We start from the raw sequence: 15,391 nt of genomic DNA, 5'->3' as shown, positions 1-15,391 counted from the left end.
CACCACCAAACAGTATGGGACCATTAGCACAACAAAGGGGGTAAAACAACTGCTACAGGGCAAAATACTGCAGGGAGAACCCTGTCTTATCTGGGAGAGATGGTGAACCACAGATAAAGACAGGATGCAGCAGCACTGATGATCAGGCCTACTGCTCCCTCTTCATTCAAAAAGCTGGGGGCTACTTGCTTGAATTTGCCAGCCCTGAGCCTGTTCTCACCTGCTCTTAACTCCTCTTCTTTTACAGAAACAAGGAGCTGGGCTGGATGAGACTAAGTAAGAACTCAATACTCAAATATAAAAAAATGCAGTTAAAAGTGGATGGAGGTGTGCTGGTCATGTGCTCATAGGGGCAAAGCGAGTGCTGACTTGTAAAAGGCAGGAATCGGTACATTGCATGCTGCAGTGACAACGAACTGATTGTTGGATCCAAGTCAGCATCATGTCTGGGCGATAAGTATCATTAAGAACTTTAGTGATAGTGTAGGTCATGGGTCTTCAAACTGTAGCCCTCCAGATGTTGTGAAACTACAAATCCCATGCCACAGTTTTAACACTCCCTTATAGCAAAACTGTGGCAAGGCATGCTGGGATTTGTAGTTTCACAACATCTGGAGGGCCACAGTTTGAAGACCCATGGTGTAGGTCATTATGGGGGTTAGAACAGAGAAGAGAAAAAGTATGTCTCGGTGTGGCACCTTTATGAACTTTCACAAATAAAAGTTAACTTTTATTAACATTGTTAAAAAAAGAGCGAAATATAAAAACACACAAGACAAAACAACATAAATGTGGTGTGTTAAAAAATGTCGGCTCACTCACTCACACGACACAATTGGACTATCTGTATATATACTCTGTCGACAGGTGATTCCCGTTGACACTTAAAGTATTAAATCAGATATGATATCTCGTGTGAAAAGTGTCTAAATGGGGTTACGCTGCCAGAGGAGGGTGCAGGCACTATGAATGGTCTCTTAGCCACGTGATGTTCTTCCTGTATAAGTTCAAGGGGTTGCATATCCCCTGTAACCACAATTTAACAAATAGATTATAATAACTTTACAATACTGCCAAGCAATACGGTGAAATATAAGCAGTGTGCAATAATCTTATGTGATGACACTAGTGCGTGTGATTTGCAACTGTGGGTCTTATGCGGTGCGAACAGCACAGATAATTAATAGGGTTGAATTGGTCACCCTTATTATTCCTTCAAGAGGGTAGAGATAATATAAGATCAGTCCTGCAATCGTGTGTTCTAAGCAGAATTTCTCTGCCAAACACACTCGTGTGCAGTTCTAGATAATACTTTATTAAATGGTGCCGTTAAACAGATTAAATTATTACCCAATCTATGGTTCACACTGTGTAACAGTTTCTGTGCACATTGATATTCAGCTTCACCATGTGGACATTGAGCCTTATTCTAGTTCACTCTTTCTGACAAATTCTTTCTTAGGTGGACAAAACCATGTGCACTGCAGGTAGGGCAGATGTTACTTGTGCAGATATAATTATATTTGGGTGGGGTTTTACTTCAAAGTGAGATCTATATTGCAGTGTAAAAATAATCAGTCAGTATTTACCCTGCACAGAAACAAAATAACTCACCCTAATCTAATTCTCTCTGCACAAGTAACATCTACCCCCCTGCAGTGCACATGGTTTTGTCCATCTAAGAAGGAATTTGTCAGAAAGAGTGAATTAGAATAAGGCCCATTGTCTGGAGTGACAAGATACAATATAGGTTTCAAGGGCTGTAGAGTTATGTTACATTTCAGCCTTATGTCTGGGGAGGCCCTCCAATAAGCACTACAGAGAACAGTTGACACCTATGTTGACCAGTAGATAGTACAACTGTGTCGACCGTTTGAAAGGTGGCAAAAAATGATTACAAAGCCTAAAAGTACTCTGCATTAGTGCATTGCTATCCGCGGAGATCAGCAATAACTATATGCAGATTCAAAGGCTTATCAATATATAGAGCCTGCTATTATAGACAGCGCAATTACGACTCCAATCAGCCGTTGCGCTGATTGTGTAAAGGTATGGGCGGATAAGCCGTATACTGTATAGATTTATAGCAGGCTGAGCCACTATGGTGTAAGAGTGTTCTATGGTTAGCTTAGTAGTGTCCGCTAGAATCGCCAGACTAAAGTTTGCTCCAAACACTGTATATTCGCACATGGCTGGGTGTAGTAGGCTATGTAGTAGCATCCCCAGTATACAGTACTTATACACAGATCAAATGGTAGGAGTGGTGTGACCATACAGTGTGAAGGCACCCCCTCTGATTAGCACACCTGTTAGAAAAAAATTCAGATCAAAATACATTTCTAATATTAGCGAGTGAGTGAGCGACAGCACACCGCTCGCGTACGGACCTTTTTGATCAAAAACTCCTGTCCGCTCACACACGGTCAAAGTGGGCGTAATGTGTGCATTTTTAGGGGAGAGGCCAGAAAAGAGGGCAAAACTGGGCGTATACGGAGGTGCAGGGCCAGACTGGGAACAGAAATCGGCCCTGGCATTTTTGAGCACACAGGCCCACCTTGCGTGGTGAAGAGGGGGCGTGGTCTCATGGAAAGGAGGTGTGGCATTACAAAAAGGAGGCATTACACATTATGGAGGCATTACACACTATTATGCCCATTACACATAGTGGCACACACCGTAATGCCGTGTCCATTCACAACTAATGTGTGCAGCACGGCTTCCTGGCCGTGCGGGATTTGACCGTCCGGTAGAAGCCGGAGTTTGTGAAACCGACCAAACACACCTAAATTACATGCACCTGGACGTAATATTAACCAATGCTGCAGCCTATTTAGTGAAATACCTCAATTGAGTACCTGCAAGCCATACACAGCCCTGAAATACATTGGAAGGTTCACTGTCTACACTTGTCACCATTTCAAGGTAGGCTTATTTTTATTTTTTATTAGTCTAAAGACACATGTTGGAATATGTGGAATTAGGTCTCTTTTAACCATCATCCTTAATGCAAGTGTGCCTGTCATGTTAGAACAACAAGATACACAATTCATAGGAATCGACATGTGTCAACTTTCTGAATGCAACACACACATACACTTCACATTATTTATTTATACACCTCTATCACATCTAACAGCAACAATGTGGTTTTGTTAGACCTTTTTTACTTGCAATGTTTTACAAATTTGTGCTGCTCACGCACACAATCTGGGAAACAATCTTACAAATTGATAAATTGGACACTGATGTTTAAGCAGCCAATCTTCTCCTATCTGTCTTTTTCACACTCTGTATGTAAGATGGCAAATAGGACATGATTTACACCACCTAACTCTGGTGAAGGATTCCTACATCTGGCCACCACTCTAACATGGAATTTTGAACCTTATTAGGTGACTGTTTCACACTATCCATTTTTACATGCTTGGTGGAAACACACATCTTGACCTCTACCACTCACTATCAACATCCATCACTGCTGTTTGGGAAGGGAGGACACATCTGTATTCATACCTCCCAACATGACCCTCTCCAGGAGGGACACAATGCTCTATTCCTGGACTTCTGTCTTAATTTAGGATTACCATCACCTGTGTGGAATCACCTTTCTTATCAGTTAACCTGTTCAAAGCAGGTGACTGCAATCACAAATTAAGGGGAAGTACAGAAACAGAGCATTGTGTCCCTCTTGGAGAGGGGCATCTTGGGAGTATGTGTATTCCTCTCTTACAAATGTCTCATTAACCCCATGATTGCCTACCTGACCCTCTCCATGAGGGTGAAAATGCTCGGTTCCTGGACTTCCCTGGTAATGTATGATTGCTATCACCTGCGGTTAAACACCTCTCTCAGCAATTAAGTAGCTTACCACAGGTGATGGCAATCAAACATTATCCGGTAAATCCAGGAACAGAACATTTTCTCCCTCATGGAGAGCGTCAGGTAGGCAACCATGATTAAACCATCACTTCAACAGCATACTCAATGATGTGTGCTACACATACACACAAATAATGTATTGATGTTCCACATTGCACACAAAACATTTCAAATACGTTCATGTAAGTTTTTGTAAAATTATTTATTGCTGTTAAGCAATGCATCACAGCAAAATAAGTTTTTTTCTTTGTAATAATAATTTACAAAAATGTAAAAAAATACAACCAGACAAAACAAAATGTGCCATTACATGAAACATGTGAGACCCAACAGGTGCATGCTGAAATCAAAAGCCACACCAGCATCGGATCGGCATCATCCAGGAATTAGGCTAGCCCGTCCACATCATCAAAACAATACCCTACATTTCTAGATTGTGAATTACAGATTTTGGTACCCTTTACACGGGAATCAATAGAGTTCTCACACAGGAAGTGGCCCTCCAGAGCAAAGGACAAGATTTGGGGGCAAACCACACACAAAGTCAATAAGGTGGCACCACATCATTTTTTCCTCCCTTTTTTACCCTTGGATGTTGGGGACTTGAGGGCAGCAGGTCTTCGTCCTTGTCGGACCGTGGATTGAGGAGGCTCAACTGCTGAGGAAGGGGGTGATTGTGGCTCCCTTCTGGCAGCATGGGGTGGGGCAGCAGGTGGAATAGCTGACTAGCCCGCAATAAGCGCCCTGGTGGTGCTGGCAAGGTCCGCCAGAATGTCATTCTGGTGGCTGGTTTGCTGTGCAAGGTTGTTAATGGCAGCCGCCAGAATGTCATTCTGGCGGCTGGACTGCTGTGACATATTAGTCATGGCAGCCACCACCTTTTCCGGCAATGCCACTTGACGCTCATTGCGTTCGCCACACAAGTGTAATGTGTCTGTATTACTCCAGTGTGCCTAGGCGCCGCATAGCGCATGTTTTCTTTTTTTTTTTTGCATGTTAAATTTTTATTTGAGTTAGAATACAAATGAAAGGTTACAACAGTGGGAACATTTTCTTTTCTTTTTTGAAAGGCTCATACTTAAACAATCTTATCTGTCACAAAAAAAGAAAGTATTATAGTCAAGTATAAATCAGGAATGTGACTTGAGGGAAAGCATTACATTTGAATATAATTCCCAATAAACATTTTAAGCATGAACTTGCTGTGTGCAGTTTTAACAGAAAATATGTCTCAGTAATATATTATGAAGGAAGGAGAAGGGGGGAAAGAAAGAAAGAGAGAGCAAGGGGAAGGGGAAGAAGTTGGGTGTGGGAACCAGCTAAAGCGTCTGGCAGGGATTGCGCTGTTTCCTATTTGTGTGCTTGGGCTCAAGACGGGGGTTGAGGCTTGTTAACAATACTTTTGTATTTGTCTGTCTCACAGAATTCTAGCCAAGGGAGCCAGATCATGGAATATGTTTGGAATTTGTCTGGGGAGGACATTATAATGTCATCCATCGATCTGTAAAGCTCTATTCTTTGGAACCAGTTTAAGAGGGATGGAGGGGAGGTGGATCTCCAATGGACTGGTATGACTGCCTTCGCTGCGCTATTGAGATATTTCAGTACAGATTTTTTATATTTTGATAGGGGGGAGGGGTGTAGGTTGAGTAGCCAGAATTCTGGACTGTCTGGAATCGCGCATGTTTTCTTGCCATCTATATATGATATGTATGTTTAGTGCTTTTCGGTGCTGGTCATAGTCAACCAATTGAATGCCTAGTTGCACAGATGTAAGTGATTGCAGAGATGGGAAGGGTATATATGGACACTTGCTAACATGTGTCAGTGTCACAACTCATTTGCCTGGTGTTCCTGTGGACATGTATTTTTTGTGTCTTGACAAAGGCCCCATGAGGGTCGAAACGTCGACTAGTATTTATGGATTTTGATTAAAGATTGCTGACTTAGCTGTTCTATGGTGAGTACTCTCGCTTTTTATTAAGCTTTTGGACTATATTCGGTCATCCTTTGGTGAATGTCCTTTGTTGTGCACCCCGAATCGTTCACCTCACTGGGATGTGAGTGCGGATTCACCCAGATAGATAGATAAGATCATCAACTGATCTGCAGATGTAACTATGGACAGATCAGGCAGCGTGTTCTCCATACACACTGCCCTATCTGTCGTGATTGATGACCAAACTGTGCCCGCCCAGTAAGCTCTCAATGACAGGCGGCTCCTGCAGTGGCTGTATGAGCAGTCGGCGGAACACCCGTACGCACAGGACGATGTTTTGCACAGCCGATGCGATATCTATATCTCTTTGAACGACGCTGTTCACAGATATATCGATTGTACACACTGGCCAATGGGCCATCGAACGTCCAAAATATATGCTCCAGCATATAAGTTTAAGTGCTAACTGCCCCTTTATACAGTAACCTACAGTACAACACTTTCATGCAGGGGCACTTGTAAAGATGCAGAAAAAAACAACACCACACAAAATTACTTTTCCATAACTTTTTTTTATTCTACAACATATAAAAAAATGTTTTATGCAATGAACTGCATTTTCACATTAAATAAAGAAAAACCTTTTGTTAAGATTTAAATCGTAATCTCAAAACACAGAACTTGGTGTCGGTCTTCCATGATCTGGACAGCTAGGCTCTTCATACAAAAGTAAAATAAGAATTAAAAAAGAAAAAAAAAAATCTATGTTTACATTCTCCTCTTCTGTGTGCTTATATACAATACTGAAAAGGAAAAAAAAAAAAAAGATCAAATTAGTAATGCTGCAGCAATATAAATATGTAAAATACAGTAAGCCTATACAATATATACATATGAAGTAAATATTGAACAGTTAAGCCAGATATCAAAGATACAACAAAACTTTAGTAGCACTAGTCAGTTCAGCAAATGACAGCACAACCTAGTGGATGACAAGATCAGCATGACATAATGTACCCGTTTGTTTTACTGTGCAAATCTGTGGTAAATTCAGTATTCACAAAAGCATAGAGGTTCGTTGCACTCAAAATTTAAACGACACTTCTAACTTACAAAATAGGACTTCATTCATCTGGATAAAAAAATTATATAGCAAATTCCAAGTCATGTCAGCTAACTATGACCAAGCTACCCAGACCCCAGGTCTCATTTCTGCTTTCGGTCTTCTCTGCCTGTCGCAGTTGTGGGGCCTGTGCAGAGCAGGCCTCTGCTCTCACTACTGCGCATGACAGAAACAGGACAGATTATTATTATGCATATTTAAGTTTACCTTTCACAAAACTTGCCTTAAATAGGTATTATTATAAGGCACTGGCCTTTGTTTTGCAGCCTACCTTTTATTTTAATAAAATGTTATGATCCTTTCCCTACCATGAAGCAGTAAATATTCAAAATACTGACATAATTTAATATTTACTTAAACCCTCATTGGCAGGGGTGTTCTAGCTTGTAGTCGCCTGTACCACAGATGGAACAGTATATGCCAAATTTTAGAAGTTGAATCATGTTAGTCGAGGAGCAACATAAGGGACATTAACTTTGTCGTCGTGTCACAGAATTTCTATGGAGTTAAGGACTGGATTTAATGGTCATAAAACCACAAGACTTTTTGCTACCTGTACATCTATAGGTTAGTTTTTAGATACATTTGACAAACTCTTTGGATAGCAGTGTGCGGTGTCTAAACCAATTTAAGAAGATTACTGTAAATCCAGTTTCAATCTTATTCCACTGTAAAATGAACAAAGCTGGGTACTTGTGTATTATCACAGTGCCCCCGATATTGATCGCGCAATGTTTTCCTCGCATGCCATGCACCCGATGTGACGCGATTTTAGCCCCCTATACGATGAAAAATTGTATAAGCACCCTAATGGGTGCTTACAATGTTAAATGCACCCCCACGCCACCCCCCCCCACTATAAACGTGAACCCGAAGCGTGGCGAGCGCGTGAGGGGCGGCGGTATGCGTCCTACGACCTTTTCATACCCCCACTATCCAGGTCGGCGTGGAGTTGATTTTATAAAGTGTGGCGAGCGCACCGAGCCCCGCGAGGGGACGTGGATACCTTCACAGGTATCCGCGTCCCCTCGCGGGCTTCACAGGTATCCGCGTCCGCTCGCCACGCTTCGGGCTCGCTGCGCTCTCCACACTTTATAAAATCAAATCCACGCCGACGTGGATAGTGGGGGTATGAAAAGGTCGTAGGACGCGTACCGCCACCGCTCGCCACGCTTCGGGTTCACATTTATAGTGGGGGGTGGCGTGAGGGTGCATTTAACATTGTAAGCACCCATTAGGGTGTTTATACAATTTTTAATCGCATCGCATCGTATGCCATATACAATGTTATACAATTTTTAAATTGTATGACATTGCACGATATCGCATACCATCGCATGCCTTTTGGTATGCGATGCAATGGGCGCCGTGATAATACACAAGTACCCACAGCTGAGCTCAACTTAAAACATTTTTGGTTTCTTTTTGTACTATAATTTTAAATAGTGCTGGAGAATACAACAACACAAGCATATAAATTATAAGTTTGCGAGCAGGGCCTTTCAACCATTTTGACTGTAACTACCCAAATTGTTTTATCCCTATTTCCAATTGTAAAGCAAAATGGAACTTGCTGTGCTGTATAAGAAATGGATCACTAAAAAAAAAACACAGCAAGGTTGAATACAGTCCACCTCAGACTGAGAGGAGATAGTGGGATGTACAGATGTAGCCCCTCTCATTTATCTTCCTTAGGCCATGGCTCAGCAGGGCTATCCTATTGTTCTCAGCTGCAATACAATACATAGTTAATCCTATTACTCACTTAATCCTATTAAATGAATAGATGAGAGTGGCTCCATCTGTATGGAAGCAATAATAAGGTCTGGAGACAATCTTATGAGCAGCTAAATGCTAGAAGTAAGGGAAAAGACTCATAAGACAAAGCGATGACCTGAACTGAGGGAATTCCCTGCAAATGCATGGACAAGTTAAAATGTAAATTTGTGCAATATTAACCAAGGTTAATGTTAGAGCGCTTTTATATGGGTTGCTGTCTTAGCAAGCAGCTGCTTATGGGGGTGGTCAATTCCCCAGAATTAGAGTGCGGTGCGTTTGGACCAACCCTCAGAGAAATAGTCACACTGCCAATTGCCACAAGCTGTTATTCGACCACCTGCTGAACTTTCTGATCCTGTCCCACCATCCATCGTTGAGGTTGCAGACCGTCCACTACTCCTGGAATTGGATTGCGCAAATATAAAGGTTCCCCGGGCTGGCTATACCATCTTCTGCCAACAGGCCATCAACCAAGCATCCACAGGTCACTTATAACACATGGACGGACTCCCTCTAAGTTCCATTGGACATTTATTTCAAAGATCAGAGCAGGTTTCATCGATTCATCAGTGGTGACTATATCATGCAATAGGTCCTATCAATCCTACTGTCATTTTATCATTGTATTTTCATGTATTTTTTTATTTATTAATTTTTTTATTTAGAGATTGATGCATACACTGTCAGTAATTATTGTGTGAAAGCGCTGCTTTACCTTGTTGTTTCTGTTTAAAATGTAAATTGTCTGCAGCAAAATGGATTAACCCTTTGAGTGCCAACATCTGTGCAAGATGTGCAATACATCCACTGAAAATCCCAACGTTGCTCACATTCGTTATACAAACTCAAATAAAAAAATGTGTAAAAAAAAAAAAAAAAAAAAAAAAAAAAAGGGAGATTGATGACATTTGCTATATAAAAAGGTAAACATTACAGGTCATTATGATGAATAAACATGTTTGCGTGCTAATTTTGACACCTATTTTGACAAATTCACTTGGCACTCAAAAGGTTAACCACAATGCCAGCATTTATTAAAATGACTGTGTAATTGTTTAAGATCCAAAATATACATTCAAGCTTATAAATATATCAATGTTTGTTAACATTAGCAGATAGAGGCATTGGTCAGTTGATCTTCAAAACACAGCTAAGTAATTATAGCTGCATCCATAAGGGAAAGGAGAAAGAGGACAAAGGAGGAAGAATTCAACAGAGGGGGACTGTAATGTCTAAAAGAGTCTGAATAAAATCTTAATTATAGACCAGTTCTGATAACTTCAGAATCAGTATGTGTAAGCAAAAGGTACCTGGTTGTGAGCAATGGCACCAGCGGTTCTCTGAGTCCAAGAAGCAAAGCTATGGGACTGACAGTAGAATGTGTAACTTTTGTATTTTACACAAAGGCATAGCAAGTTGGTGTACCTTTAAGCCTGCTCAGAACATGGCTAATAAACCAGTGACCATAGTTAAACATATCAGTATTAAGCCTGAATGGCAAGTGAATGTCAAAATAGGTGTAAAAATATGCCAAGCAAACATTTTTAGTCATCATAACACAACATTTTTTTTTTTTATTTATATAATAAATGTGAGCGACGCTGGCATTTTTAGCAGACATTTTGAACATCTCTCAGAGAGGCTGATCCCTCAAAGGGTTAAACACCTGATCTGTCACATGAAGGAATTCAAAGTAACAGCAGGGTAAACAAATAAAGGGAGTAAAGTTTTGTCCTCCAAAATTGATACATATTTTTTTTTTTAAGGAGTAAAGTTCAGGACATAGGATGTGTGTATGGACGAAAACTTAATAAAACCTTCAGTTTTGTTGGTGTGTCATGGTTTCTCTTTCACATGGTGATTTTATTAGATATAAATGAATGTCCCTGGCCACGTACTACAGTATATTTTTTTGTGACGCTCTATCTCCTAGTATAAACAGGCACATTTACTACTGGTCACTCAAAAGTAAACCAGGCTATATACTACAGCTTGTGTATACGGCCAGCTCTGTATGTTTACCAAAATAAATGACACCCCCATACTGTATGACAGGAGTGCTATGAAAAATAAAAACATTTCTCACCCAATACAAAACCGTTTTATTGGTCATTAATTTCCTTAAATAAAGTGTAATACACCAATATATGAAATGTTTACTCTAGATCAGTGACCCCAACAGATCATATAATATAAAGTTTTAATAATTTAAATTTAAATATTCCCTCCTCTGTGATTAGCGGGAGGGTGCTAGAGTGAGCACTAAAGCTGTGTACACACGGAGCAATATGATCGCTGGCAATATATTGCTCAGTGTTTTCCGTTTTCATCAGCAACCAGAGATGGTTGCTGATGAAAATGACACACTGCCGGGAGAAAAGACAGGGAAAGTAGCTGGTCGACCAGCGACCAGTAGGGGACTGAAAACGGGAGCATGCACCCGGCGATTTATCACCAGTGCACACTGCAATCGCTGGCAATATGGTCACTCAGCGACCATATTGCCAGCGATTTTTTGCAGTGTTTATGCACCTTAATATGCAATGATTCTGGCTTTTTCCTTGCTGCAGCCATACTGTGTGGTCCAAGGGCTACTCATAAGCGACTGATCCGCAACAAATGCAGGGATTTTCAAATTGGCCAATGGGCACTTGAATACATATCCAGGTGCTGCAGCAGTGCATGTTTTCACAGCCGATGCATACTGGAATGGCAGCTGCAAATGCAATAATGTGCATCTCTGAATCAAGTCCTGGGATATCAATGTAAACACACATCTTCTTGGAGCACATTTGTATTAGATATCGTCAGTGTTGTTCTTAAATAATAAACCTGAAATGTGGATTGACTGTGTAAGCCAGGCATGTCCAAACTATGGCCCTCCAGCTGTTGTGAAAGTACAGGTACCATCATGCTTTGCCACAGTTTTGCTATTAGGGTATGCTAAAACTATGGCAAGGCATGCTGGGATGTGTAGTTTCACAACAACTGGAGGGCCACAGTCTGGACATGCCTGGACTGCAAGTCATGCATTTTGATTTACCATTATTTCCACGGATAAATGCATCTCCATATTTGTTCTTCAGCTGTCCATTGACATATTCTTCTGTCTGTTCTAAAGCAATGTTCATGTACCCATCTAAACATGCCAAGACACCTGCATATTAAAGAGGGAAATATTTAGTAATATATGGTAAGACTTATTTTTATTATCTTGCTTTAGCTACAGTCTGTTCAGTCCAAATACAGTGTTTTCCGGTAAAGAGTTTACTATACCATTTACAGATATTTTTGGAAATAGCTAAGAGATAAACTCCTCCCAAACCTAATCAAATGGGCTTCCATAGGCCTGTCCTGAGAATGTCCAAACCACACTTTAACAATATCAACCCAACTTGTTGTTTCCGGGCAGTTGATATCTGACGGTCTGCCATGCTACACTGCCAACCCGAAGGGGATGCAGTTAAAATCCCGGCGGTCGGGATCCCGGCGTTCAGAATCCCGACGCCGGAATCCCGACCGCCGAAATGCCGACACATTCTCCCTCCTGGGGTGTCCACGACACCCCTGGAGGGAGAATAAATTAGTGTGCCGAGCGTAGCGAGGCACCGGGCCCGCTGCGTGGCGAGTGCAGCGAGCCCGCAAGGGGGGGGGGGGGCGATCCACGTTCCCCCCTTGTCGGCATTTCGGCGTCGGGATTCTGAACGCCGGGATCCCGACCGCCGGGATTCAATACTGAATCCACCCGAAGACATGCCGCATGGTATCCTGCACAGTGCCAGTCATCACCTGCATCATACAATCGTGTAACCATTGCTTTCTTATGTCAGGAATGGTTAATTTATATTTGCTGACATGTGTTTTAGTAAATGTTTGCCCATTACATGAATTAGTAATTTGGAAGTTTCCTAACCCAGGCATTCACTTGATTTAATTAATGCACTATAGAAAGTTAATAAATCACATGATCATTTGCAAAGAGGGATGTATAGAGAGCCAACATAATAGGTAAATAAATACATTTAACAGTTATTCCATTACCTCGATAGTCAACTCCAGAATTGAGCTTTACCACGACAGGCCGTCCAATAATTTGTTTTAAAAAGTCACTCGGGGTCTGTTTTCGCAAACTCATTCTGACTTTTCCTGAAATACAGAAGTGCAGTTGTCACTTAAATCTTCCAATGCTCAAAGAGAACTTAAAAAGCAAAAAAAGTACACTAAGGCCCTGATTCTGGTTGACTTTATAAGCTGCAAAGCTCACCACTTCCCGAGTCCCAGAAGGCCTGCCCCGCCAAATCGCCACATCCCCTCGCAACCATGTGAGGGGGATGTGTCACCAAGACATATCCCCTCACATGTCCTGCTGGCAGAGAAATCATTTGATGGTCACCGACCATCGAATTATTTCTTCAGGCCTCCTAAATATAAGTCAGTGGAGACTGACATATTTGCGGGCTTACGGCCAAAGACAGGGTGGGTGGCAGACGTCATGTGACATCAGCCGCGCTCCCCCAGCACACCACCTCCTGCCCGCATTACCATGTAAGTCGCCGAGTACGTTCGACCAGGGACCCTACACATGTGCATAATTCATTATGCACAGATTAAAGACCTTACTCCATGTGAACGCACGGGGGAGCGAACCAACCAAAATGACCCCCTAAGTTCACATCAAATATGGCACTGGCTGTGTAGTTATTTATAGGTGTCAAATGGGAGCAATACCAAGCAGACAGTATTCTTATTGCTCAAAAATACAAAAGCAGAATAACAGTGTGAATAAGGAGCTATACAAGAACATTGTGGGCCCCATAGCAACACACTGAATGGGGCCCCTCTCCCAATAGAACAGTGGTTCCCAAACTGTGTGCAGTGGCACCCTAAGGTGCCTCGGGACACTTGCAGGGGTGCCACAGATTGGTGGTCCAGGACCAATTCAAGTTATTTATGGTCAATGTAATAGAGAAAACCAGTTAGTGGCTTCCAATCATAACAGGTGGGCAAACAGAAGCAAATCCTGTCTCTCCCCACATAACTGACCCTTAGGATCACATATAAACACAATTTACCTAATTTAAGATTTTTCTCAGTAAGAAACTTTTGGCCTAGAGGTGCCATGAAAAAACTCTGCTACTGTAAGGTGGCGTGATCCCTAAAAAATTAGGAACCCCTGGCATATACAATTGTCAATGCCGGTGGGGTGGGAGCGACACAGGGGTAGCAGGGCGCACGTTAATGAGGTTCACCCTCTTCAGTACTGAACAGACGAGGGAGTGTGTCATTAACAATGCACACACACACTAGATTAGAAAGTAAAATATATTGCCCAGAAAGGCTCTTCTGCGTAATACATTTTTTACTTTCTCATCCAGTGTATTACGCTATAGTTACGGCCATTGTGTGAATACGTGTGTAATACCCCTTTCAGACATACGCGAAAATCCCGGGTTTTTTCACATGAACGCACCCAAACCCGGGACTAGCGTACGTCTGAAAGGGTATACCCGGGATTTCACTCCTGGATACTGAGCACCTGCAATTGACCAGGGTTTTTCCCGGTATTTAACTCCCGGGTATAATACCTGGTTTATGTCTGATCGGGTTTACCCGGGTTTTTCAGTTTTAAACATGTAATGTTGCTTTTTTTTTGCTGCCGGGGTGTGTCCCATTTTAATGATGAAACACTGAAATGCTTGAAAAGCCTGGCTTATGTGTGAAAGGGGTATACCCGGGTTTTTCCCGGATTTGAGGTGTAGTGTGAAAGGGGGTTTGTTACTAAAATCCCGGGAGTGACCTGGGTTGAAAATCCCGGGTAAACCTGGACAAAATCCCAGGTAGTATGTCTAAAAGGGGTATTAGTGTCAGCAAGCAATATGAACAAAAAGCAAACCACGGACTAACACAAAAAAAAAAAAAATTGACGGGTGATGATAGATAGATGGCAAGAGCTGCGCTGCTGAAAGCCTAATCACGGAAAAATGGGAACCCTGTTATCCCAGACCATGGGAAGTAACAGGCTAAACCAGGTAGAACCCCCCTATCATTATCGGTAGAACCCCCCTATATAGAACGTGTATATATATATGTGCCTCTCTAGCCTAACAGTGGGAAGTGCAGCTGGCACTGCTGGAGCGCATGACACAACTATCAGCCAGATCAGTCTGCCTGCTGCACAGACGTCGAAATGAGCTCTCTACCACTCATCTAATGGTAAACGGTCCCTGCTAGTGTGAGGGAAAGAGCCATACCGTATATCTAGGACAGCGTACACACACACGGCTCTCACACTGTGGCCGGGGAATTAATTCTTCCGCTCCACGCCGTTTATCCTCTCTACGGATCTTCGCTTGGAACAAACCTAACCAGTAAGCGAAGACTCCGGCTCAACCGCCCTGGAAATCCGGGGAATTGCCTTTGGCCAATGGGTGTCCTCTTCCGGTGCGAGGGGCGTGTCACAGAGGGGGGACGGCGAGTCGGCGACGCGTTCTCTCCCAGATTGTTGTTTGTGTCTGTGTCTATAATGTGCGGGGAGGGTGTGTGTGTGTTCCGGGCCTGCGTACTTTTTGCTGCCTCAGTCCTGACTGCCTGTATAATGATTTATATTATTACTCGGTGTGCAGCAGTGTGTGTGCTAGCAAAGCAGATATTGCTATACGTTGCAGGGCTGT

General features: G+C 42.3%; 1 protein-coding gene across 1 annotated transcript; it reads right to left on the bottom strand.

Annotated features, from left to right (window-relative positions):
* Window positions 1–6,370: 6,370 nt before the first annotated feature.
* On the bottom strand, window positions 6,371–15,117 carry LSM6 (LSM6 homolog, U6 small nuclear RNA and mRNA degradation associated). The gene is made up of 4 exons (XM_083171213.1): window positions 14,972–15,117; window positions 12,762–12,866; window positions 11,764–11,877; window positions 6,371–6,621 (listed from the first exon to the last, which is right to left on the bottom strand). Exons 2-4 carry the CDS (start codon window positions 12,853–12,855, stop codon window positions 6,587–6,589), a joined length of 243 nt encoding a protein of 80 aa, XP_083027339.1. The 5' UTR covers window positions 12,856–12,866; window positions 14,972–15,117; the 3' UTR covers window positions 6,371–6,586.
* Between the last annotated feature and the right edge of the window lie 274 nt (window positions 15,118–15,391).

The sequence above is a fragment of the Crinia signifera genome, chromosome 1, assembly GCF_055691185.1.
Source record: "Crinia signifera chromosome 1, ASM5569118v1, whole genome shotgun sequence".
Taxonomy (NCBI): Eukaryota; Metazoa; Chordata; class Amphibia; order Anura; family Myobatrachidae; genus Crinia; species Crinia signifera.
The sequence above is the reverse complement of the archived record's forward strand: the minus strand, read 5'-3'. Positions and strand labels throughout refer to the sequence as shown.

Coding starts and splice junctions, on each gene's coding strand:
- LSM6 (XM_083171213.1), bottom strand. CDS start 12,855: ATGAGTTTGCGAAAACAGACCCCGAGTGACTTTTTAAAACAAATTATT. Junction 11,878..12,761: donor TTCTGGAGTTGACTATCGAG/GTAATGGAATAA, acceptor TTTAATATGCAG/GTGTCTTGGCATGTTTAGAT. Junction 6,622..11,763: donor ATTTATCCGTGGAAATAATG/GTAAATCAAAAT, acceptor TTTCCTTTTCAG/TATTGTATATAAGCACACAG.